General features: G+C 44.3%; 1 protein-coding gene across 1 annotated transcript; it reads left to right on the top strand.

Annotated features, from left to right (window-relative positions):
- Nucleotides 1–27,176, top strand: LOC147662669 (pepsin A-like). Its single transcript, XM_086950989.1, has 9 exons — nucleotides 1–139; nucleotides 7,605–7,758; nucleotides 8,821–8,938; nucleotides 12,629–12,747; nucleotides 12,855–13,051; nucleotides 14,077–14,193; nucleotides 18,628–18,772; nucleotides 22,762–22,860; nucleotides 26,927–27,176. The coding sequence occupies exons 1-9, from the start codon at nucleotides 87–89 to the stop codon at nucleotides 27,053–27,055; spliced, it is 1,131 nt and encodes a 376-aa protein (XP_086807115.1). The 5' UTR covers nucleotides 1–86; the 3' UTR covers nucleotides 27,056–27,176.

Genomic DNA, 27,176 nt, shown 5'->3' with positions numbered 1-27,176 from the left:
TATAAGTGGCCCTGTGGAAATGGTTCTTCAGAGCAAGAGTCCACAGTCTTAGATTATTCCTGCTACTTTGGACAGAAGCGAGAACCATGAGGTGGCTGCTGCTCCTGGGTCTGGTGGTGCTCTCTGAGTGCCTGGTCAAGTAAGTCTAGATTACAACCCTTACAGTATCTGCTCTTATGAGCCTGGTGCATCAAGAGATGTAGACCCTAGCTGCACTTTATGAGACTAGTGCATCAAGAGATGTAGACCCTAGCTGCACTTTATGAGACTAGTGCATCAAGAGATGTGGACCCGGTCTGCACTTTATGAGACTGGTGCATCAAGAGATGCAGACCCTTGTTGCACTTTATGAGACTGATGCATCAAGAGGTGCAGCTGGTACATCAAGAGGTGTAGACCCACGCTGCACTTTATGAGACTGGTTCATCAAGAGATGCAGACCCGCACTGCACTTTATGAGACTGGTGCATCAAGAGGTGCAGCTGGTACATCAAGAGGTGTAGACCCACGCTGCACTTTATGAGACTGGTTCATCAAGAGATGCAGACCCGCACTGCACTTTATGAGACTGGTGCATCAAGAGATGCAGTCCCTTGTTGCACTTTATGAGACTGGTGCATCAAGAGGTGCAGCAGGTACATCAAGAGGTGCAGACCCTGGTTGCACTTTATGAGACTGGTGCTCCAAGAGGTGATGCCCCTGGCTGTATATGCTTTGCTTCTCCTACACCCACCAGTACGACCCTCAGTCACATCACAGACCAAACATTTTGTCCCCTGTGAAAATGTTTGTGAGTACCCATGGCTTACATGGTCTCAGTAAACATATAAAAGTCCTGCTATAATGTGTGGACACGGCTCCATGAACCGTGTAGATGCCCTGCTGAGAAGTGGCAATAATGCAAACAGCGCTACCAGGATGTGAGTGGCCACCATAGGAGATGCCGATGGATCTGTCCTCCATCTTGGATGATCTACATTACAACATCCTCTTCAGTGGTTTAACAATAGTCCCCGCAGCTCCTCAGGGCAGTGGGCATGGAGGTCCAGGGGGCCTCCTCCTGCGTTGCACACGGCGACAGCTGAGCGCTCCTGACTGGGTCCAGAGCGTGGGGCGCCCCTCTATGTACTCTGCAGGGGGGAGGCTTTTGGTGCAAATCGCAGTAGAAAGGGCTTTGCGAGAAAAACCATGGGTGGGAGCCACCTTGACGCAAAGTAATACCAAGTGCAAAGTGCTATTGTGTATACTTTTAGGCATCTTTCTGGCAAGTAAAGCCCATATAGACACTTTGTGACGGTTTGTGTTACTTGGGGTGACTTTGCTCTGGTGCAAAGTGTTGATTAATATGGCCCAATAGCTTGAGGTTACCATTAATCTGAGCCAGTAGTACCCTTTCCTGGTTCCAAAAGGAACCATATTTTCCTTTGATTTGTATAAAAAAACAAAACAAGTGTTCTATACCAGTTCTAAGTGCACTTGCTTACTAGAAAGGAGCAATGGGTTTGTTTTTATAATGTAATATTGCTTGCCAAGTGCAGACCTATTGTCTTTAACACCTTAACAGCTATGGAACGTCCAGCTCCAGCGCTGAACGTTCCATTGCGCAGGTGCAGTTGGAACGTCCAATGGCCGACTGCAGCACTCCCGAGGTAGTGGTGCCGTCGGCCACTGGACGGGCGCAGCACTTAAGGTGTTAATAATGCTTGTTTTTCCTTCACAATAGTGACGCTAGGCAGAAAGGTTTAAAAAAGGTGTATTTTTTCCTGTCTTTCATTCTGGGGTGCATTTTACAGAGTGGTGCACTGTTGAAAGTGGGACATCCCAAGGGAAGCTCACAGGCGTTACCAGTGCTCACTGGGGCACCAGGCTCTGCTTGTGTCCTCCCAAAGCCCGGGCTGGATAGGCTGTGTGAGGATTTAATTGGCCAACCAGGGGTCTCAGCTATGACCTTTAAATGACGTCCATGACTGAACAGTAATCGATATATTAATAGCCAAACTCTCTGTACATGTTCCCAGTCATTCTGAGAAACAACATCTTTTAATCTGACTCACATTCAGCTGATTCTAATATTTTTTTCAACAAACTAGTCATTGCATTTTGGTGTGTTTATTGTTGCCAGATAGATTCTGCTTTTTTGTTTCATGTGCAGAAGCATGCAGGGCCTCCTTTATGAGAAGTGACGCATCGCTGCGTGAAAGCAGCGATGCGTCACTTCTCAGTGCGCACTCCTTGCGACATTCCTGATGCGTCATATTTAATGTATGGCGCATCATGTCGCAAGGAGTTACAGATACGTCAGTATTTCTGACGTATCTGTAAACGCAAAAGTGACGCATTGCTGGAGTGTGTCACAAAAGTGACGCAACTCCAGCAATGCGTCCTTCCACATGAGGCAAGCCCCATGCGAAAGGGCCTGTGTCAGTCTTACGCCTGCTGTGAGGGAGATGCGTCACTTTGTAAATATGACGCAACAAGGAGCATTTTTTAGGCCACTGGCGCGTCACAAAAAGTGACGCACCGGCAGCGTAAAAGTGACGCAAGGGCTCATAAATGAGGCCCACAATATCTTTCATGTGAAAGAGTGTATCAAAAGGTCGTAAGGCGTCTGTGGGAGGGGGATGCATGTCCATGTATGACACACCCTCTCATGTATGTTAAGAGGATACTGCAGTCGCCTCAGAGCGCCATGACCCTCTAATGGAACCCGGCCTCACGCCTTGTTCCTCTCTCTGGTGAGGGAACTCCTTTGTGGGTTGCAACGTCCTAGAAATGTATGTCGGGGACACCTTACCGCCATTATTATAACTATAATTATTATCATCATCAGGATTATTAATATTGAAATCTGAATAATTATCATCACCAGTCTTATTATTATTATTATTATTATTATTATTATAAGTAATAATAATAATATTAGAATTATTACAATCATCAGTATTATTATTTATATTATTATTATTATTATTATTATTATTATTATTATTATTATTATTATTATCAACAGTATTATTAGTATTAATATTATTACTATGATCAATATAATAATAATATTTATTATTATTATTGTTATTATTGTTGCTGTCATTATTAATATTATTATTACTAACATGTTCTTAATTATCATTTTTACTTCTACTATTAGTAGTAGTATTATTATTATTATCATCATTATTATTATCATCAAAATCTTTATTTCGGTAAAGATTACCATAAAAGACACAGATTCAGTGGATGAATTACGTATATGTCAATATGCATCAAAAGATGCACTTCAATAATAAAAGTGGTACAATTTTAAACAGTGGCATTAAATGTAAAAACTTGCAAGGATAAAAATAGAGATGAAATTAAACTACGGGAGGGATATAGATCTCATTATCCTCATAGGTACAAACCATCCCGATGCTACAATATAGACAAACTGGCAGATACAGTTCCTACATGAGCCAAGTTCTGGTGGAGATGTTTTAAGTGCTCTATGTTACATTAGTTGTTATAATAAGTCAGCATTTCCAACATGGATTCATGGCAATGATGGATATATCAAGGAGATGGATCAGTCATTTGTCTATACAATAAAACATAAAAAATATTGTAAAAATAATTTTACAAAAAAAACTTGAAAGAATGCTCAATTATATTGCTTGCTCTTCCAGATTTACTGTCAAATATGGCAGCAATACTTCAATAAGGATTTAAACACGAATGCTGATCATAGGGTTAGGCCGGGATGGATTCAATGCCCTTCGTCTGATTGCCCATGCAATTCCCAGGTATTTTGCAAGAGCACACATAAATTGAGCTCTTGCGTCATATTTTAGTATACGCAGAGCCCCTCTGTGCTCTTGAGTGCCCAGATCTCTACAAACAGGAGAGAGATATCTACTCCTGGGTTTAGTGTATGCTTCGCATGCAAAAAGGAAGTGAGCAATAGATTCTTGTGGAGAGGGACAGCAGGGACAGCCCTTTGGTAATGCTTTGTTAGACAACCATGAATTTGTAAATGAATTAATAGGCAGGCTGCCAAATCTGAACTGAATATATAATTTTCTATCCGCCGGCACTTTAATAATATCGAGGTAACTTTCAAGGGTGCAGTTGCACTTAATATAGTTAAATTCCTCAGTCAGTCTCCCTCGATTGCCGGCTAATACGGAAGAGTGCTCAACCCCTTCCCAATAGAGGATTTTAATCTGACTTTTAGTGAGGGGTGGTGGAGAACCGATATCATGTCCCACTAGACCTATGTGTGACAGGAGGCTTTCGACGTGTTTTGTCCAACCACTTTTATGCATGGAATCCAGGGCACAAATCTCTTGGAAAGCGGCAGCGTACACAGATAGTTCCGGGGTGGATACCAGCCGATACCAGAACAATAGGGGCGGAGCTTCACTGGGTCACATCTAGAAACAATGGGCGAGTGGGAGTGCTCTGTGGGAGAGAAACCTCGGGGCATATTACCAACAACTAGCGATAATTTTTGTCTCTAACTTGTTTAGAGACAAAAATTATCGCCGCACATCGGCGATTTTTATCGCAGATAAACCTTGCTATTAGCAAGGTTTATCGCAAATGCGATAAAAAACGGCCGCAATGCATGAATATCGCTGAAAAGTCAGCGATATTCATGCATTACCGAGCTAATGCTCTTAGCCATGTTATCCACCTCCCATTGGATAACATGGCAAAGAACTGCTCAGGGCAGGTGTTAGCTTTTGGAGATATTCGCGCTTAGCGCGAATATCTCCAAAAGTTGGTAATAGGAGATAGCGATGTTAGGGACTGTTTCCAGTCGCTAACATCTTGGCACGCCCACTTTGCATGTCATTAGTGATAAATATCACTGACATGCAAAGCGGGGCCCAAGATGGTCGCTATCTCCTATTAGCTGTCGCTAACTGGTGTTAGCGACAGCTTGGTAATAGGGAGATCATTTTATCTCCGCTTTCTTGGCTTTTAAAGCCAAAAAAGCGGAGATAAACCCCCTTGATGATATGCCCCCTATTCTCCAGGGAAACCATATTGTTGGCTTTTACCATCCCCCAAAGCTCAGCACCATAAAGGCACTGCTCACGGCCTTTCAACTATACAATTTTAATGCCGGAGCAACCGACTTAGTGTGGGAGAGGCGGCGTTCTTTACGCAGGACCCCGGTTACCTGGGAACATTTGTGGTTCCAGGAGATATCCTCAGAAAGTTTTACTCCCAGGTAGCCGAAGGAGCTGGCTCTCTCCAGTGGGACGTCATTTAGAAACAGATCACCCTTAAAAGATTTAGGAGGATTTAGGAGCATGAGCTTGGCTTTTGCTGTATTCATTTCAAGCCCCACCCATCAAAGAAGAGCTTGAAGTGGCCTAATAGGTTCTGCAAGCCCTTTGGGGTCTTTGAGACGAGAAGCGTGTCGTCTGCGAATAGGAGGGTAGGTATTAGGGTGACCAACCGTCCGTAATTTTCACGGACCGTCCGTAAATTGGACCTCACGTCCGTTGTCCTTGAGGATCCTTTTTACGGACGCCTTTTGTCCGTAATTTTGGCCTTGCAGGGAACAGAGCTATTCCCTTTGAGAGGCCTCAGCTCCTGATGGGGCGCCTTGCACTCCACCTCGGAGCACAAGAGCGGCCCCCCCCATTGTCATTCTGTATGGGCTGATGATGGCCACATACAGAATGACAATGGGCCGTCTGAGGTGTACTGCATGGTGGGCCTCCTCCTGCCTCGGTTCAGGGCAGCGCATTTTGTTAGATGATAGGAATTTGCAAACATGCACAGGCAGCTCCAGAATCCAGTTCATTCAAAGAAGCTGTGAAACACGTTGAAAAGAAGGGGCCCGTGCTAGATTTCTTTCAGTCTCATCATTTTACAAAAGTCCAGTTTAAATATTATTTTTAACAAAGCAGCATTTTTATTTTATGCATCTAACAGCCATTGACAAAGCCAATAGTTCTGGCTTGTTGTAGGTGTAACAATACTTGTTATTTATCTGGATACAATGACAGAAGAGGCAAAATACCAGTCTGGCGGCACACTACGCTAAACACAGATTTTTAGCTTAGGTTTTTTAAGCCAAGCTCTTAATTACATCGAACACCCCCTTTTGAGCGACCCTCTCCCTTTTTTCATACCACTTAAAGCCCTAGAAACAACACCATGTCACAGTCACCTCATGGCATGCATGGCACTGTGCATCATGCATGACTCATGACTTTCACTTTTTCAGATTGCCTATGTGCAGGGGCATAGTGAACACTTCCCCACCCCACCCCTTGCTTTTGGAACTACAGGGAGGGTGACATTCTTGATGGGCCTCTTCTGTCTGGAACTCTGCAGACAAAGGCTCAGCTCATAATTAATATGAACACGTGGGCGAGTGAGTAAGTGAAAGGATGGCTGGATGGATTGCTGAATGGATGATTGAAATGGTCAATCGATGGATAATTAGCGAAAGGATGGATAGATGAGTGAAAGGGTGGATGATCGGTGAGTGAATGGGTGGATGGATGAGTGAAAGGATGGATGAGTGATAGGGTCAATGGATGGATTCATGAGTGGATGAGTAGAAGGATGGGTGGATGAATGGAAGGAAGGATGGCTAAGTGAAAGGGTCAATGGAGAGAGAAAGGGAGGATGGGTGGATGGCTGAAAAGGTGAATTGGTGGAAGGATGAGTGACTGGGTGAGTAAATGAAAGGATAGCTGGATGGGTGAAAGGATAAATGGCTGGATGGAAGAGTGGACGGATTAGTGTACGGATGGATAGGGTGAAAAGGTGGGTGAATGGATGAGTGAAAGTGTGGATGGAGGGATGGATGAGTGAAATGATGGCTGGAAGGATACACAATGGATAGGTTTGCAAATGTATGAATATGTTAGGATATAAATGGGATTACTTATATACTATGTGCGACCTCCTTTGATGTGTCTGTAAAACCTACCTTTTGTCCTGAATTTTTGTCCTCAATTTTAACCCCCTGTCCTGAATTTTTGTCCTGAATTTTGACCCTTTGTCCTGAATTTTTACACTCACTGTCCTGAATTTGCACCCATGACAGTTGGTCACCCTAGTAGGTATTCTTTTTGCTCTGCTTGGGTCGGGGCATCCGCTGGGGGAGCAGATAAGGCCTTTGCTATATTATTATTATTATCATTACTATTATCATCATTATTATTAACATCATTATTACTAATATTATTATTATTATCATTGTTGTTGCTATTATTATTGTTGTATTAATATTATTATCATAAATATTATTATTATGAGGTGTATTATTATTATAGTGATAATTCTTATGATTATTATAATAATAATAATTATTATTATTATTATTATTATAAATATTATTTGTATTATTATTATAGTGATCATACTTATGATTATTATAATAATAATAATTATTATTATTATTTTTGCCATAGACGGCTAACTCGAACACTACCTTCTAGATGGTGTGATCCGCGTGAGCAATACTAGCAGGAAGGGACTGGATGCGAGTGATCTGCCTGGAGTGCTTTCATTTAGAGCAATAATGACCATTGCTTGCGATACAAGAGAATGAGCTGCTCTGTGCATCACGCTTCCTCTTGTCCCCTCCTCTCTAGGGTACCTCTGTGGAAAGGGAAGACCCTCAGGGATCACCTGAGAGAGCAGGGCCGGCTCAAGGACTTCCTGAAGACTCACAAGCTGAACCTGGCCAGCAAGTATGCGCCAATCTTTGCTGAAGTTGCAACAGAACCAATGACCAACTACATGGACGTAAGTGTCTATAGTCGCACACGCGGACCACACTCACAGCTGAGAGAATCTGTTGTTGCAGGAAACTGTAGGTAACTCAGGTATTGATTAAAGCCAGTGGTATGTAAACTTTAGCCTCTCTCAGGGAAACTCAGGGTCTCAATTAGAGTTTGGTGGTAGAGGAACACCATTCAATTTCTAAAAGATATGCTGATCCAGAGGAGAATTCAGTGGTTATATTGTCTCTGCCATCTTACTGCATGGTGAATAAATACCACCAGTTAACTCTATTTTAGGATTAGCTTGTATCCACAAAAAGATATATTCTGAAACTACTCTAAATTCTGTTTTCAGTTTTTGACCAACTATTGAATACATTGACCATGTAGCTTTTAGAACATTTAAAATGAGGGGCGTGCATTCACAGGCTATTCTGGGAGCCGGCAATGATCTTCCATGCTGAAATTGACATAGTTTGACACTCATGGTTTTTTCTGTTGGTCCTCATTTTGTGCTGAAGGTTCCTGCATATTGAAGAAGATCTCCCTATACCGCATAGTTCCTTCTAGATCTCAGACCCATCAGTAACCTTCTGTCGATGAACATTGGCAGGCTCTGAGTTCTGCTTATGTTCCCTCTCTGAGCCCCAGATTCTACTAAACCCGCCCCATCTAATTAGTTTCCATCACCTCGTTCACAAAGCACACCCTGTACCTCAAAGGAGATGCTGCCTTCTCTCCGCTTGCTGTGGCTTCATCACTGCACCGTGAACCATCCTGGGCTCTAATAACGCTGTGTTCAGACCTCTCACGGCTTTGGTGCAATCTTTATCCCACATACTTCCCCATCACAGATCTCAATTTACGTTTACATTCCATGCATTCTCATCATGCAGCAGCTGGTGCTTTGTATGCAGACATTTAATATATATAATTTCAGGAATAGTTATCAACTAAAATATTGCAGAGTTAATTATCTGTAATTGAAATGTTGACCTGTAGACACATCACAAGATTACCCAGAATAGTTTAAATTAACATCCTTGGAAACTGGATTTCAAAAGTGTTTTGTGTTTTCTGGCAGACAACCTATTACGGAACCATCTCCATTGGGACGCCTCCTCAGAGCTTCAACGTGATCTTTGACAGTGGTTCATCCAATCTCTGGGTCCCGTCTACGTCCTGCACCAGCTCCGCCTGCTGTAAGTATCTGTGAATGGATAAGACATATGGAGAAACCTGAATGGATACCCAGGACATGCAGATCATGCAAAGATCTCTAACACTCTTTTTTTAGCTCTTCACCATTGTTCATATTTTCATGCTCTCCATTAGTGTTTGTATAACCCTCAGAATATACATCATCATTAAGCAGGTATTTACCTCTGGATTCAATGGATTCTTAAATGGGTTAAAACGCTGTATCCAAATTGAGTCCAATCTGATCCTTCTGGTCCAAACCAATCGGATCCAATCCAAGCATTCTTATCCAATTCAGTCCAATCTTATCCAATCCAATCCAAACTGAACCAAACCAATCTGATCATATCCAAACCACTCCAATCCAATCCAATCCAATCCACTCCAATTCAATCCAATCCGATCCCCTCTAGTGCAGTCCGGTCCAATCCAGTTCAAACCAGTCCAAATCAGATCAATTCAATCCAATCTATTCCAATTGCTCACATGCTAGTCTATGCTGAACATACACAATCCATTCCAGGGTTATCCACTCCGTTCTAATACAGTTCGGTTCAAGAAAGCCCAATGCATTCTACCCCCAGATCACCAATCTGCCGTCGTATTTAGATCTGCCTTCTCAGTCGAGTTTTCAATCTGCCCTTCAACTGTGTCCACCTATAGACAGTCTTGACCGTGCCACTGAATACAGTTATCAGTTTACATTCTTCCACACATAGAGCATTATTTACATGCCCTTAATGCCACCAGAGTGCCACTTTTTATGATGCTCCGGTGGCATCGCAGCATTCCCCACGTTTACAAGGTTGCGCTAAGCCACGTAGCATGGCTTAACGTCACCTTGTGAAAATGCCCCTTTCCGCCGCAGTCCTCTGCGGCAAAGGGGCGTGCACTGGGTTTTTCAGTGGGCATTCCACCTCAGCACCCATTGCTTTTTGATGTTGCCCCAGATTTAAAATGCCAAGGCAGGGCCACAAACTAATACCGGGGAATACCTGGTCTTAGAATGTTGATACATGGAGAAATTATTAATTTCTCCTCATTTTCTACTCTTTCTTTGTGAGTTGCATGCTGCATAGAAAGAGCAAATTGAAATTATTGATTGTTTATGTGCAGGAAGGTGTCCCTTCCTGCACAATAACAATCGCCCCTGCAGCACAGGCACACTTGCAACATGGCGGCAGGATGCGTGCGCAGGCGCTGGGCAGCTTTTTAAGCAACACAGAGGTGCATCGTATTCTTGTGAATACAGCGCATCACTGGGTTGTAAAAATGTCAGGGCGCGGCATTGCCAAATTTGGTGTAACACAGAGCCGCGACAAATATTTGTAAATTCGTCCCATAATCTCATCACCAAAAGCCCAAGAATAAGGGTGCCTCAGTAAAGCTTTGCCCTCATTCAAGCACAATATTGCCCCACACTGGTCCACCCACAGCTACTATTACATAAAGTATTTGTTCAAGGGAAATCTTGCTGAAAATTATGTCCATCACCTGTCATGTCAGAGATGCAGCTTGTTCACTACATATTTACTGCTCATAGCATCATCAAAAATGTAGAGACAATTTATAATTTCTGCATCCAGCAACTATCTTGTTTTCATTCATGACATGTCAATCACACATAAGTATTGCGGAATTTGCAAAGTGTAGATTTTCCACACTTTTCCTCATTGAGAAAATTCACTACTGACTGCATAAGAAAACACAATATTTTACAGTAGTAAATGTACCGAGGTGCCAAATTGAAACTCGGTTGTAATTATAATCGGGAAAAAATCAAATGAAAGGCCCTAAATGTCTTATCTCCGGTACAACACCTAAATGAGAAACTAAAATAAATCTACCCTGCTGAGGTCAGTTTCTTATGGCAGAATGTGAAGTGAATCATGCACAGCTTGTAACAAAAGTACTGACACCTTTGAGAGGCTTAGAAGCAAAGTATGCAGATTAACAGTTTGATATGAACAACTTGATTTAATAACAGTCACAGCAACTGCAACTTGTTTCAGATGTTGAGGAGTCTAATGGATTTCCTGCTCCTCTAGTTCCTCATCCTGACAATGTATATTTGAGATTGGGATATTATTGCATTGTTGTTAAATCATGTATTATAATAACTATTTGGGACCTCTGTATAATATTCCAGACCTCTCTCATCCTGCAGTTTCTTAGTGGGTTGTGAAAGAAAGCTCTTAGTCAGGGGAGCAAGGACGTGTGTTTTCTTTGTGTATTGTCTTTGTAAGATGTTATTTCATTAGATACATGTAATAGTGCTATTTTTTAGTTTTTTTTAATTCTACATATATATATATATTTAAATTGTTGGAAAAATGTATTGAAGTTTCTAGTCTAAAGTGTGACCTGAGTAAAATGTTAATTATGTACGCCAAATTTGCAAAATTCGTCAATTTCAATTAACGCAAATTTCAAACAATTCTTGAAATATAACACTACACAACTTTGCATCATTTTTAATTGAGGGAGACACCTGGAGAGAACATTGTCTCAATGAGTGTAATTTAGTTTAAATGTATGCCATTGTCACAAAAGTTTGCTCAAAGTATTGCAAGACTCGTGCTTTAAGAGACTAAGAAGTGAAAAGTCTTTGGTAAATGCCTGAGTACTATTTGTTGTGGTTGGCCTTTCTGTGAAGCATTTTGCGAGTGCTGAAAGTTGTGATGACTCCGTTTTAAGCTTCTGCCTTTCATCCTTCCTCACCAATACTTTGCCTTTCTCTTAGATGTGTCTCCTAGGTCCACCCTGGTGCTGGTCCACCATAATCAAGCTAGATGTGTTGTGTAGAGAAGTTGGCCACCTCTCGTCAGCGGCTTGTAATGTGTTTTCTTGCGAAGCACACGTGAATCACAGCTTTCTACTTCTTTATGGGTATTCCTGGCACCAACCCTACAGCCACTCACATGTACATCTAATAGACATGTGTATTTTGTGGTATTTATAGACAATTACTAATAGTGTCCATTACCCTAGACCATGTCTTTTCAATATGGCAAAATTAAACCATAAATAGCTGAATATTAAGCAAATGTGAATTATCACAATATGACAATTGGAATTGGTCCTCTTGGAGGCTGGGGCTTTTCCCCTTCCTGGTTCTTAGGTCTGTGTGTGTGTTGAGCCATCTCTGGTTGGGTGACAAGGTTGACGTTTCTTTTCTCCTCGATCCTTGCGCCATGTATAAGAAGGCAGCCTTCTCCTGCATCTGATCTTTCACCAGAAGCTATCAGCAGTAGCTCTTTCATTGCTGTGACCTCCCTTTGCTTCAAGGCTCTGATTATTAGATGACAGCTTTAATTGTGTACTTTAAAGTAAACATCAGGGTAAATATTGTGATATTATATTATGGACATCTATTGATCGGCCTTGCTATCAACATGACATCAGTTTAAGCCCTTCCATTTAAGGAATGTTTTGATTGGAGGAGAAATAAAGACCCTTTCAGAATTATATAGTAAAGTCAGCCAAATGATTCCTTGAAAAGCCACAACTGAGCACTAAACTGAAAGCCTGTTCCACATTGTACATACTATGGTGTAAGTTGATACCATACAAAATTCCCGAACAACAGAATCTCCTGACATTACATGGCTCAGAGCTGGCACTAAAACAGCAAGGAAGCCAGAAAGTCCTGACCTTACAGAGGATTTTATGGTAATATTTTATGTCCACAGCCAATCACAACGAGTTTAACCCCTCCAGCTCCTCCACCTTTCAGTCTACCAGCACGAGCCTGTCCATCGGATATGGCACCGGAAGCATGACGGGAGTCCTTGGATACGACACTGTTCAGGTAGGAGAATCTGAGGTCCCACGAGTCCTTTCTGGTGCCATCTTCTGATGTAACACACATGTATTGTTGATCAGCGGTGCTAAATGCCGACCTCTGTGTACCCCTAGGTTGGAGGCCTCACGGTCACTAACCAGGTCTTTGGTTTGGCCTACACTGAAGCCGACTTCTTCTCCTCAATGCCGTTCGATGGGATCCTGGGAGTGGCCTACCCAAGCATTGCATCTGATTCCGCCACCCCCGTCTTTGACAACATGTGGAGCCAGGGTCTGCTGGCACAGGACCTCTTTTCCGTCTACCTTAGCGCGTAAGTCACAGATCATGGCGCCTGATTAGGGGAGTAAGTCAGATAGAATTACCTATCAACTAGTCTTAATTAACCCGTTCGCTGCGGATGTCGGCCAACGGCCGTCGCGAGCACTACCCCGGTAGAGATTTGGTCGACCGTCAGCCGACGCGGCCCCGCCCGCTTATCAGAACATTCTGCACTGGCACAGAATGTTCGAATCAGCAAATAAGTTAAAAAATAAAGAAATACTTAACAGATGATGAGCCAGATGTACTAGTATTTAATTGGCAAAAAAGCAATCGCAAATTGCGCAACGAACTTTAGCGAATGAACTCAGATTTATCAAAACACCATATTGTAATACATAGATTTGCAAAATAACCCTTCAGAGTAGGTCGCAAATCTATCTGTTTCATTAATATTCATGAGGTAGCTCACACATTGCAAATCAGTCTGATTGGATAAACGCATTACTTAGATGGTGGCCTGCTGGGTTCATCAAACCATCATATCTGTGATCGCATTTAAAGTACTTTTTTAATGCAGCTCATTTTCGTTAAAGACAGAGGGTATTTATTTAGAAAAAAGTAATTTTTTGAAAAGTTTATTTTTGAGATGGAAGTAGTCGTCTGGGCTATTGCCCAGTCATGAACAAACTTTTTTTGTCATTCACAAAAGGGAAGGGATCTGCCCTTCCTCTTTGCAAATGGGTTACCACCTCCTTCGAGGAGTTGATAGCCTAGCAATTGTTTGTGAGTGAAATCGCAGTCACAAACTATTGATACATAGCACTGCGGATCTGAATTTAGAAGGGACGCCCTAAACATGCCCCTTTCAAATTGCAATTTGTAGTGCTATTCCAAACCGATTTAGCGATTCAGTAACCAATAAATAAAACAAAGAGGTGTTTAGTACATTTGTACAAACGTGGCCCTGTATATCTTAGGAAGGTTCCATGGTTGAGTCGCCGTCCCACAGCAGCCATTTTCATCAGCGCCCTCCGCAGCCAATGGCTGAGATCCCTTTTGTTTTCGTCTCCACAGGAACGGAGCCAGCGGGAGTGTGGTGATTTTTGGTGGATATGAGACTCAGTACTACTCTGGAGCCATGAACTGGATCCCGCTTTCTTCTGAAGGATACTGGCAGATCACCGTGGACAGGTAAAGGTTACTGTGAACCTGTCACTCACAGAGAGATGTGTCAGAGCAGCAAAGGTGTGACCCTTGTACTGCTAGATGCAGTGACTTTATCAATGCTCAAATTGCAATATTCCTAGTGATGCACTGATGTGTGATGCCAAACTCTGATGTGTGAATCTACCCTCTGATGTGTGAATCCACCACCCTCTGATTTGTGAATCCACCACCCTCTGCTGTGTGAATCCACCATCCTCTGATTTGTGATGTCACTCTCAGCCTCTGATGTGTGATTCCACCTCTGATGTGTGATATTCCATTCTTTTATGTGTGATTCCACCCTCTGATGTGTGAATCCACCTCCCTCTGATGTTTGAATCCACCACCCTCTGATGTGTGAATCTACCCTCTGATGTGTGAATCCACCACCCTCTGATGTGTGATGTCACCCCCAGCCTCTGATGTGTGAATCCACCACCCTCTGATTTGTGATGCCACTCTCAGCCTCTGATGTGTGATTCCACCTCTGATGTGTGATATTCCATTCTTTTATGTGTTTATCTGATGTTCTCTGATGTGTGAATTCACCACCCTCTGATGTGTGAATCTACCCTCTGATGTGTGAATCCACCACTCTCTGATGTGTGATGTCACCCCCCAGTCTGTGATGTGTGTTTCTACCCTCTGATGTCTGATATTCCATTCTTTGATGTGTGATTCCACCTCTGATATGTGAATCCACCCTCTGAAAAGTACCCCAATGAGGGGATATTTTAACTTAGAAAACTGTCTGCAGGGTAGGTTCCAGTGTAGATTTGATTCAGCATTTGATTTCTGTCCTTTTACCTATCAAGTTATTCAAACATTACAAAAAATCTTTTCAGGTCAATTCACTGTCTCAGAAAGTAACATACATCAAACATCTGTTCACCAGGTCATTAGAAGACGCTCATCTTTCCTGACCAGTCAGCTCTGCTACAAGATGCTTTTAAAACACAATGAGGCATGGTGAACCCCCACTGCCACAGCTGAAGCAGGGGTGGTTTTGGCATTTGTAAATATGTATAATCCTGTTCAGTCTGCAGCTCTGCAGACAAAGGGTCCTAAAAAAGAGAGTGAGACAAAACCATGACAGAGGTCACGGGTGTGAAGCGACCAATAGTAAAGGCGGTCCAGTTGGAGAAATGATGATTAAAGAGAGAGAGAGAGAAGGAGGGCTGGAAAAAAGAGTGAAAGGAAGGACATAGAAATAAAATAAAGAAACTGAGGCTAGCAGAGATATGAGGCTACCAGTGGAGGCTGAAGAGGAGAGGAAGACACCAGTGGATGCCGACACCTGAGGCTGCCTCTTCAGACTTGTAAGAAGTGTAATACCTGAGCGGGTTTAGACATCTGAGGCTGCAACTGTAGCTTCAATGACGTGAGGCTGCCGTGGCAAACTGAACAGCATGAGGACTTCAGCAAGGAACACATTTTTAAAGATACAAACTTTGGTTCTTCCAGCTGCCAATATCTAGACTCTGGTGAAGGTTCTACAAAATGCATTATGTTATGTTATGTTATGTTATAAAACATTTTATTACGCGCTCTGCTACTACAAAGTATCCTGGCGCGATATGTAAGCACTAAGCTGACCCAATCCTAAAGACAGAAAGAAACAGAAAAACTAAATACTGAGGTTAAAAAGATGGGTTTTTAGCCCTTTCTTAAATCCTGCTAATGTAGTTGATGATCTCAAAAAAAGCGGCAAGGCATTCCAGGCCCGTGCTGTTTGGACAGAAATTGACTGACCACCCAATCTCGCATATCTGACTTTAGGCATAGACATCAGACGGAGATTGGCCGATCGAAGAGCACGATGAGGAGTGTACAAGGTAAACCTTTTGTGCAAGTATTGTGGGCCTTGCTGATGCACGGCCCGAAAGGCCAGAACCAGTGATTTGAACATAATGCGGTGTGCCACTGGGAGCCAGTGGGGCTCTCGAAGATGGGCACGTGCACTAGTTCTTCGTGGAAGAAGGAACAGAAGTCGCACGGCCGCGTTCTGAATGATCTGCAATCGCTTAATGAGGTATTTAGGGAGACCACTGTAGAGAGCATTGGCATAATCGAGCCTTGACAGGATCAAAGCACGCAAAGCAGTCTCCTTCGCCTCCCTGTGAAGAAGTGGAAGAAATCTCTTGAGTGACTTGAGGGTCGCAAAACAGGTCGCAGTAAGTTTTTTTAGATGAGCTTCAAACTTAAGATCCTGTCCAAACCAGACCCCCAGGTTTTTGGCCGGGCCTCCGTGATAGCTAGGACATGCAAAATCAGTCGGCCAAATAAGCTCCCTAAAATTGGCCGGAAAATTGCCATAAAATAGTAGCTCTGACTTGTCCTCGTTGCATTTGAGCTGGGCTGAGACAAGCCATCGAAAGACATGGGTCAAACAAGAACAGACAGCCTGAGCGTCTAAGCAGTCCTTAGGCCAGGTGAACAACAGCTGTGTGTCATCAGCGTATGACATTATTTTGGCTCCCCACTGCTCAGCCAGATAGATCAACGGGGTCATATAAACGTTGAACAGCAGTGGGCTTAGCGTCGAGCCCTGTGGTACCCCGGTGGTGAGCTTCTTGGGTGATGAGGCAAATGGGGGCATCCAAACTTGCTGCGACCGCTCAGACAGAAACGAAGACAGCCAGGCCAGAACCGCACCCGACAACCCCACCTCCGCCAGCCTAGTCAGCAACTGGGCATGGGGTACCGTGTCGAAGGCGGCAGATAAGTCCAGCAAAACCAGGACCGCTCTGCCGCCTCCGTCGAGACACTCCCTAATGGCCTCTGAAACTTCCACCAGAGCCGTTTCAATGCTAAAAGCAGCCCTGAACCCCGATTGAGCCGGGTGCAGGGCCTGAGAAGACTCAATGAAACTATTCAGTTGCCTAAAAACGACTTTTTCAGTCACTTTCGCTAGTGCCAGGAGCAATGATATCGGACGATAGCTGGAGGTAGCCAGGGGGTCCAGGCCGGGCTTCTTCAACAGAGGAAGAAGCTTCGCCTGTTTCCAACAGAGAGGAACTGAGGCAGAAGCCAGAGACATGTTAACAACCTGGGTAACCTCCTGATACACCACGCTAGCCGCTCCCCCCAAAACCCTAGCAGGGCACGGGTCAGAGGGTGAACCAGATTTAAGCGACTCCAAAATGGCCAGCACATCAGCTTGCTGAGCTGGTTCAAAGGTGGAAAATTGGCTAACATGTTGCTTCACATCCATATCAATGATAGGTGGTGAAAGCAGAAGGGGGCCACCGGAGTTTAAGAGCTCCTCTTGAATTTTTTTGATCTTATTATCAAAGAAACATGACAGTTCCTCACACCACAGGTCGGAAGCCGGGAGAGCTGGGGAGGCAGCACATGGAGAGAGGAAGCTCTGAACAATGGCAAAGACTTCTCTGCCATTGTTATCTGCCTTCTCAATCCTTCCTGAAAAGTAGCTACTTTTAGCAGCCTTGATTTCAGCATAATATGCCTTCTGCGCCCTCCGCAGCTTGCTCTTAAGTTCAGGGCAGAACTCAAGGCGCCAGACTCGCTCTAGTTTTTTTGCACCCTAATTTAAGTTCTCTAAGAGCATGGGTGAACCAGGGTTTGGAGGGAGACGACCTCGTCCGCCTGCTACCACTCTTATTAGTATGTAGAACGGCACTTTGTTCAACCCAGGTGTTGAATGATTCCACCGCAGAATCAAGATTTAATGGCAGGGTCGGCCGATTAGACATAAGAGAGTCCGAAAAGGTAGACAAATGTATTCGCTGGGCATGAGCTTGAGAGGCAGAAAATTCCTTCGGCCCTTTTGAATTTATGGGCCAGGTGAACAGAATTAAGGCATGGTCCGACCAAATAACCCGCCTAGGGGGTAACATAGTGATCTCAAAGTTAGAACAGACCAGGTCTAACCAATGGCCAGCCGCATGGGTGGGGAAGTTCACCCATTGTGTAAGATGCGCCACCGAAAAGACTTCTGCCAAGCCGATCGTTTCCGGTAAATCCACCGCGTCCATATGAATATTAAAGTCCCCCAGAAGAAGATATCGAGAGAATTTAAGGGCGCGGGGGACGATGACCTCCTCAATATTACCAGCAAAACAACCCGCATAGCTAGGGGGGCGGTAAAGCAGAGTACCTCCCAGGGTGAAATGGGGGGAGAGGACTGCAGCGAAGTGTAACAATTCAGTCTCGCCAAGTAGTTCGGGCGGTTCGCTCACCACTGTCATTAGACAAAGACTGGGGCGTCCTAATCTCATGATTGACCAAGGACCTGTACCTTCGAGTGGTAACTCTTTCCAATAACATCAAGAATCACATATATAACTCACATGATGATACTCGGAAATTAATAGTGAACCCACCACATTTACATTTGTGTTATAACCTGATATGATGTGTATGGGCTAACATTTTCTCTTTTGCCTCCTCTTTCAGCGTCACCATCAATGGAAATGTTATTGCCTGCAGTGGAGGCTGCCAAGCCATCGTCGACACTGGAACGTCTTTGATTGCTGGATCGTCGACTGGTATTGCCAACATCCAGGGCGCTATTGGAGCTTACCAGGATTCTAATGGAGAGGTAAGTGTTGTTAAAAGGTTATTATATGACTCAACATCCACCGATTCCAATAGCAACTTGTTGTTGTGCTGCTGTTGATAACCTACCTATGAGATGCCCAAGAAAATGGGGCCTCCATGGGGGTTAGTTTGTTTGGCTGCCAGCCCTTATCACAAGACTCTCCGTCTATACCCCTAGTTATACTGTGAAGTCTTGTCTTCAACATGTAATGTCTCTACAGTTTTTTGTGGATTGATTGACCGCTTGTCGAGGTTTTTATAGGTGCTCCAGAATTCTTGACTTCCAAGCACTCTTCTTTCCTTGGATGCCTTACTTCTACTGTAGTGTAGTTCCTATTTTCCCTATAGGCTCTGCGCATTGGAATAACATAAACAGCAGTGTAGACGTAGGACTGAGGTCATCTAGGTCTCTACTGACTATGTTGGACTTTATTTAGCTTTGCGCCAGCTAGCTCAGAGCTCACTGGAAACTTTCTTGACTGAATAGGAAGTGATCAGCTTCCCTAGCTCAGACAAGAAGGGATTCAGTTTCGACGACCATATAACATGACAACTTTGCTTCCTCAGAATAAGAGTAAATCTCTAGAGTCGTGTGAAACAATAGACAGCTATTTCACTCAGTCAGATGTGCATTCTTAGTTTCACCAGAGTGCAGTGAATGGAGAGACGGGCGTTTTCAATAAAAGATATTATTTATTGAGCAGTATTCTTTCTCATGCAAGAGAAATGAATTGCCACAATTGCAATACTTAATATAAAGTAAAGTACCTACAGTAAAAGGAGTATTATGAAATAATACTGTAAAAGCATTGATATGGTTTCTTAGCCATAAGACACTTTAAAATGGATAAAATATATACATACATTTATACATTGGCTAACGTGCTCATCTGGTGCTTCTAAAATACGCCTACCCCGGTGTACCTGACCTAAGCCTAATACGTGGGAAGGAGTAAGTAAGTAGCAGTTAAAGTTAAGTTGGTTTTGCCAAGAATCTGACTCAAGAATTCTCTCTAAGGGTTTAGTCAGCACCGTACCTTGGGAATAGAATGTAGGAGGTCTGGTATCTCTCTCTCAGGACTCGATATCCCAGTCACCCGCAAGGGTAGGCTGGAAACACCGGAGCTGGATTTTCTCAGCGCATCAAAGAGCAGGGGCAGCGTCCGTGGGCTTTTCGCGTCTGCTGGGCTCTCGGCAAGTCGATAGCTGCTCTGCTCCAAAACCACCACTGTGTGTTTGCTTAAGGCAACGTTGGTATATTTATACCTGAAAGGTGCAGAGTTTGACGTAAGGTTTGGACATAAGACGTCAATAAAGATGTCACTAAGAACTGGCCGTTCTTACAGTGCTCGCAGGAGTTCTATTACAAATCAAAACAAAGCACATGGGGATTTCCCAGGTTGCTGGAGGCTTGGTGTGTTGAAAGAACTCGTTGTGCTTTCTAGGAATCTAAGGAAGTAGCTTTTGCCTTGCCTTGGACTGCAAGGGCGAATTACTGAAATATGGATCTGATTCTTATGCCATTATATGGATATTATTGATTATAGCCGTACAAGGGCATAAAATGGTAATATTGATTCTGGTTCCTAGATAAAAGCACAATACTACTTATAGGATTTCATCCAAGAGATTCCAGTGAGTGGAATGAACCAGTGATCTACCACCAACCTTCACAATTCAATCAATCAATCAATGACATTTATAGAGCGCACTACATACCCGTAGGGTCTCAAGGCGCTGGGGGTGGGGGGGTGCCGCTACTGCTCGAACAGCCAGGTCTTCAGCTTCTTCCTGAAGGAGAGGTGGTCTTGGGTCAGGCGCAGGTCGGTCGGGAGGGAGTTCCAGGTCTTGGCGGCCAGGTAGGAGAAGGACCTTCCTCCTGTAGTCGCTCTTCGGATGCGGGGGACGGCGGCGAGGGCGTGGTTGGCTGATCGGAGGTGCCGTTTGGGAGCGTAGAAGTTGATTCGGCTGTTGAGGTAGCTCGGGCCTTGGTCGTGTAGGGCTTTGTGTGCGTGGGTGAGGAGGCGGAAGGTGATTCTTTTGTTGACGGGGAGCCAGTGCAGGTCTCTCAGATGTCCGGAGATGTGGCTGGTTCGTGGGATGTCGAGGATGGGTCTGGCTGAGGCGTTCTGGATCCGCTGGAGTCTCTTCTGGAGCTTGGCGGTGGTACCGGCGTAGAGGGGGTTGCCGTAGTCCAGTCTGCTGGTGACGAGGGCCTGGGTGACGGTCTTCCTGGTCTCGGTGGGGATCCACCAGAAGATCTTCCGTAGCATGCGTAGGATGTTGAAGCACGCCGAGGAGACGTTGTTGACTTGCCTGGTCATGGAGAGGGAGGAGTCTAGGATGAAGCCCAGGTTGCGTGCATGGTCTGTCGGTTTGGGTGCGGTGCCCAGGGCGGGAGGCCACCAGGAGTCGTCCCAGGCGGAGGGTGAGGAGCCCAGGATGAGGACCTCCGTCTTGTCCGAGTTCAGTTTCAGGCGGCTGGTCGTCATCCACTCGGCTACCTCTTTCATCCCTTCGTGCAGGTTGGCTCTGGCGGCGGCGGGGTCGTTGGTCAGGGAGAGGATCAGCTGGGTGTCGTCGGCGTAGGAGATTATGTTGAGGTTGTGTTGGCGTGCGATGGCCGCGAGGGGGCTCATGTAGATGTTGAAGAGGGTGGGGCTCAGTGAGGATCCTTGAGGGACGCCGCAAGTGACTTCGGTGGCCTCTGACTTGTACGGTGGTAGACGGACTCTCTGTGTTCTTCCGTTGAGGAAGGAGATGATCCATTCCAGCGCCTTGTCCTGGATTCCGACGTTGCTGAGGCGCTGTTATAGGGTGCGGTGGCAGACAGTGTTGAATGCCGCGGAGAGGTCTAGGAGGATGAGGGCCGCTGTTTCTCCGTTGTCCATCAGGGCTCGAATGTCATCGGTGGCGGCGATGAGGGCGGTCTCGGTGCTGTGATTGGCTCGGAAGCCGGACTGTGAGGGGTCGAGGGATCCATTCGTCTCGAGGAAGGCGGCCATCTGCTTGTTGACGGTCTTCTCAATGACTTTGGCTAGAAACAGGAGGAGCGAGATGGGGCGGTAATTCTTGAGTTCGGTGGGGTCCGCTGTGGGTTTCTTGAGTAGAGCGCTGAGTTCAATTGTGTGTAGATTTTTGGTTTCTGTGGGATGTATGTCCCAATGTTTTCTGGTTCTGTGATGGTAAGCTCACTAGTGGTGCGTGGTGTTGATTTTGTTGCATGAATATTTTTCTTGGGTTCTGATATTGTATGGCACTCAACAGTCTTACGGAGTTCTAGCATTTCAAAACTTGCAAAATGTTCTTTAGTAAGAGAATATGGATTGTCATGACTAGGGCTGAGTACATTTGTTCATTTGCTTTTACAACTTGATTTGCGGAAGCAGATTGTGGCACAAATATGCAAAAGTATGCTAATTTGCTTCCACCTACTATGGATAGAAAACGAGGGGGGGAAGAAGGTGAATGGACAACCCAGCCCATCACTTCAAGGTTTGTGGGCATTTTATGTTCTTTACTGTGCACCTGTTAGTCTTGTGGTTCTCATTGGTCCAACTTCTGCTGATGTAGGAGAACCACACATAGCACTGATCCAAAGAGCTGCTTGACGTCCACCTGTGCTCTGGGTTACCTGCAAAAAGTGTTTCTCTGCAGAAGCAAATTGAAAACACACTCTGATTACAGTTATTTCACATTTTTTATTGTCCACCTCTCCTCCTGCCTTGATCCTGCTGTGACACTCTACTACTACTATTTGAATTTAGCAATGCTAAGTCTACCTTTGAATGTATGAAGTGATGAACATCCACCTGCCCTGTCCCAGGGATCATTGACTATCCTGATGGAGACAGCTTTTTTCACCTATACTTACATTCCCTTCTGTTTTCAGTACACCAGTCCTATTCTTCACCTGGGGTGACTGTGGAGTGCCCCCCCTTCCTGCCTCATGATCCTAACTCTTTCTTTCTCATTTCTTTTGTTTCTTAGTATGTGGTAAACTGCAACTCCATCAGCTCCCTGCCTGATATCGTCTTCAATATCAACGGGGTTGGTTACCCAGTGCCAGCCAGCGCCTACATCAACCAGGTGAGAGAAGTATCTAGGCATGACAGCTTGCTATACTCAGACCTGAATGACTGTCACCTTGTTAGTCCTCGAAAATGAGTGGCTGCCACTTTGTTATTCCTGAAACAAGAGTGACTGTCACCTTGCTGTTCCTCAAGCGATTGTGCCTGTCACCCTGCACCATGCTGCAAGGCTGCCTGGGTTGCATGCAGGGTTGTTTATGCTCATGAAGGGGCACCTTCCTGCAGAAAAATAGTCCTGAAAGTCTTTTCCCTCTTTCGATGTGTGCTGCAGAATGTGCAGGACACATGGAAAGAGGGAAAAACAAGGAGAAATAAAGTTATCTCTCCTTGTTATATAAGACTTACTTAAATTAGCCTACATATCTAGTGACCTATAAAAAGAATATATCAATCTAACAAGTCCTGTCGGCCATTAGCCATTCTGGCCATTAGCACTGCATCGTCTGTATACAGTAGGACAGGAATGAAGCGTACAGCTATCCATGATGTATCAAAGCAAGCAGCCACTGAGAATGTTTCAAGTCCATTGATATATACCATGAATAAACAAGCATTTGCAATGCAATCGATCTCGCCTTTGGGACCTTATATTTATTTAGCTATGCAGCACATTAGCCTGGGTGCCGAAACATCTACTGTTCTTTAACATAGAGAGAAAGTGAGCACCAAACTGCGTTACACGCCAGGTATGGGAACACATGGAGAGGAATATTGCCTTTCTGTGGGAAATGGTAAGAGTAAAGCTGTGTTTTTAATATAAAATCAGGGCCTTCGGTGGTCATATCACTGAAAATACAAGATTTGAAATAAATATTGTCCACTGGTGCTCGTGGGAGACAATTTCTATGGAATGGAATCTAGAGAATGCTAAAGTGATTCTGGTATTTTACTGACCTCTGCTGGTCGTTTTCTATCAAGAAAGTTAAATAGAGGCAGTTGCCAGAAAAAGAAAAAAAAGAAAGTCTCTGAGCAGAAAGCAATTCTGGTATTTTACTGACATCTGCTGGCCGTTTTCTATCAAGACAGTTAAATAGAACCAGTTGAACAGAAAAAAAGTCCCTAAGCGGAAGCAGACAAGTCCTAGGGCTGATCTTCAGAGACCACAAAGTACATACACCTATAAGTATATAATAAGTATATACTAAAGTATATACAAGAGGTCTTGAATGCTGGACCTTAAAAGACCTGGACCTTAAAACACCTCTCCTGACCCTGAAAAGAGCAGTACTCTCCATCAGCCCCACAGCACTTGACTCATGATATATTTGACTTAGGAGAATTGCAGTTGATTCTGAGGTTTCTAGTGATGTCATCATTTGCCACAATTTTGTGCAATTTACACAGTCAAATGCACTGCTCGGGTCGATTCAACCTTTCATAGCCCTAGTATATTTGGCAATCCGTAAATTTAGGTTGTGGCACTGCTCCACCGTGCCCAGCCATTTTGTAAATCTAAATTGTGTATGGCAAAGGATCAGAATTTATCCTGCCCACAACTCTATTTTCTCATTTAATATCCTCCCCAGTATTTTCACAGAGGAATCCAACAGGGGCATTGGTCTGTAGCATCTTGGGTCTGCTTTGCTACCTTTTTTAAAAGCCATCACAATTACTAATTGCGATCATTGGTTAAAACTGGCACTCAATGTCGTTCTTTTACATATCCATTGGTGCATCGTCTGGGCCCGGTACCTTCACCAAATAGCGACTATTTAGGGCAAAAACAATGTGTGCAAATTCAAGAGGATCTGGGTCAGTGCACATTATTGTGTCTATATTAGGGTTCACTAAACTCTCACTTCTATCCTTGAGTGGGCACAACATGGAGTTATAATGTTTCACCCTAGAGAGGCAATATAAGGTGCTGCAGTTGCCCCAAAGAATGGAGAATTGATGATTTTTTTTCAAAGAATGTTTTCATTGGCCTCACTAGCTCTTACTAAATTCTCTCAAGTGTTGTTCTTAACTTCAAGTTTTCTTGCTTTTAGATGCTGTTTATATCTCAATCTACAATATTGTATTGCTTCTCTCTCACACATCTAAATAACGGCCTTCTTTTAACTTATTATGTGCTTGCTTAGATGATTGGTGGCACCCCCACAATCCTATATTTTTACTGCTCCTTTTTGTTATGGTCAACTAATTTTTTGTTGCGACACCAGTCGTATCAAAAGACGAACAGATATTTGGGGTACTAGATACATCATCTAAGCATATCAGAAAGTCAGTTAAAAGCCTGTCTGATTAGTGCAGTAAAAAACTCAGTGGGATCTACTCCTGACCATTTAATTTCACCCTGTATATCTCTAACGGCTGCCACGTTCCTATTTTGGGTTGCCTCATCGGCTAAGTTGGCGCCTATCTTTAATTCTACTGCTAACGGTTGTGGTCACTTACACAATTAGAATTACAGAGTACTGATGACCCCTATATATAGTCAATCATGATAGCAGCACCCCTGCGGGAGATTGATTGGTCATTTACATACATCCAGGGTACAAAGTCCAAAGGCGGTGCACCTAAATGGTAATATGAACGTCAGTGGAGAGAGAGAGAGTGGGTCAAGGTAGACCAGTAGAGGACATCGAACCTGTCTGTTCCAGCTGGACCCATGGAGTATAGGTAGGCCTTTGGAAAGTTGCAAGTGGTGTAAGGCGAGACACTGTGCACTGCAATACTGTTCCAGGAGTAGGAAACATCTGAGGCCAGGCAGAAAGAGCTATTTATAGGCCCCATTGCGTCGCTCTTCCACCAAAAACGTGTACAACTTAAAATGGGATTTAAGAAGCCACGCAATTGGTAATTGGTTACTGAATGGTTAAATCTAGAGTATTGCAACTCGCAAATCCCTGCTCCAGGGGAGGCGTTTCCATGGGTGTTTTGATGCATTCCCACATTTAACAGAAATGGTTGACCTGGAAATGCGCCAAAAACCTACGCCTCCCCAGGTGAGGCGTAAAGAGGAGAACTATCTTTATTTGACCTCATTTCTTCCTCATTCTGTAGTCTGCATAACGAGGGAAAAGCCTCTGGGGATTGTTGTGTGCAAGAGGATGCTATTTGCTGCACAGAAACAGTCCTTACGATGCAGGTATCCGTGCACCATGGTGTAAGAGTGCCTGCATTGTCCGAGGTAGCCAAAAGGGTGTCTGCTCATGGGAAAAGGCAGGAATGTGCCATATTGAATTAAATATTATGCATTCCTGCCCTTAACCTTGTCCAACAGCACAGAAGGTCACTTGCTGCACAGCACTGCAAACCTTGGCCATAGATATGGCCCCTGTGAGCCCAAGAACACATTCAGAAAGCTCACCCAAAGTTTATCATCAGAGATGGCGCGGGACCCACATTCCCTCTGCATTAAACGTGTACAACGTGTTGCCGCGTCACCAGGGGGGAACTGAGGGGCAACGCCTGATTGATAGTTTGTGGTTGCCTTCCGCCTCTCTGTGTTACCACGTGTACAGAATGATGATTATGATGATGTGTGCCTGCGTCCCACACAGAGTCTGAACTGCATGCTAAGTATGAAGTCAGGGGTATAGCTATCATTGGTGCAGCAAGTGCAGTGGCAAAGAGATGGAGAGGCCCATTGAACCCGGAGAATTGGGGTGTTTTGCTACCTCAACGGCAGTCAACGAGACCATTTTCCTCGCTCACACTAAGGCCCGGGGGATCCTAGCTATGCAGTTTAAATGTTGCATGAATTGTAAAGCCAACAGACACTGTAGTTATCTAGGTGTGAAGATGCTAAGAGGCGGCTGAGCATGAGGTCCTCTGTAGAAGCAAAGTGAGCACAACCAAGGACAGCACACTCTGGTCACAATGCCAGGGAGGGGAGAAACTCACAATATTTTATGAAGTAAAATAATAGCATAGCTGTGATTTGCCCCTAGAAATGACTTTGATTAGGTCAGCCACCCAGACAGAGAGCCAGGAAGAACTAAGTGAACTTTCAGTGAGCGCTAGGAGACATCAGCACTGTGGTACATCATCAAATAGATTGTGTGTCCAAGGTTAATCCACAAGAATTGGCCTAATGTCCTCTTCCTGTCTTCTTTTAGAACTACTGTAACATCAACCTCCAGCAAACCCCTGTTGATCTCTGGATCCTGGGTGACGTCTTCATCAGGGAATACTATGTCGTCTTTGACAGATCCGGAAACCAGGTTGGCCTCGCCAGCGTCGCCTGAAGAAGGAGCGTTTGATGCCTTCAGAAAAAGATCGCCACGTGTCGACCATGATTCTCGCGACTGTTACAGTTCTATTAGTGTTTACATACATTAACGGATACCAATAAAACTGCACAATGAA

The sequence above is a fragment of the Lissotriton vulgaris genome, unplaced genomic scaffold (assembly GCF_964263255.1).
Source record: "Lissotriton vulgaris unplaced genomic scaffold, aLisVul1.2 SCAFFOLD_275, whole genome shotgun sequence".
NCBI classification, from domain to species: Eukaryota; Metazoa; Chordata; class Amphibia; order Caudata; family Salamandridae; genus Lissotriton; species Lissotriton vulgaris.
This window is presented reverse-complemented; position numbering and strand designations above follow the sequence as displayed.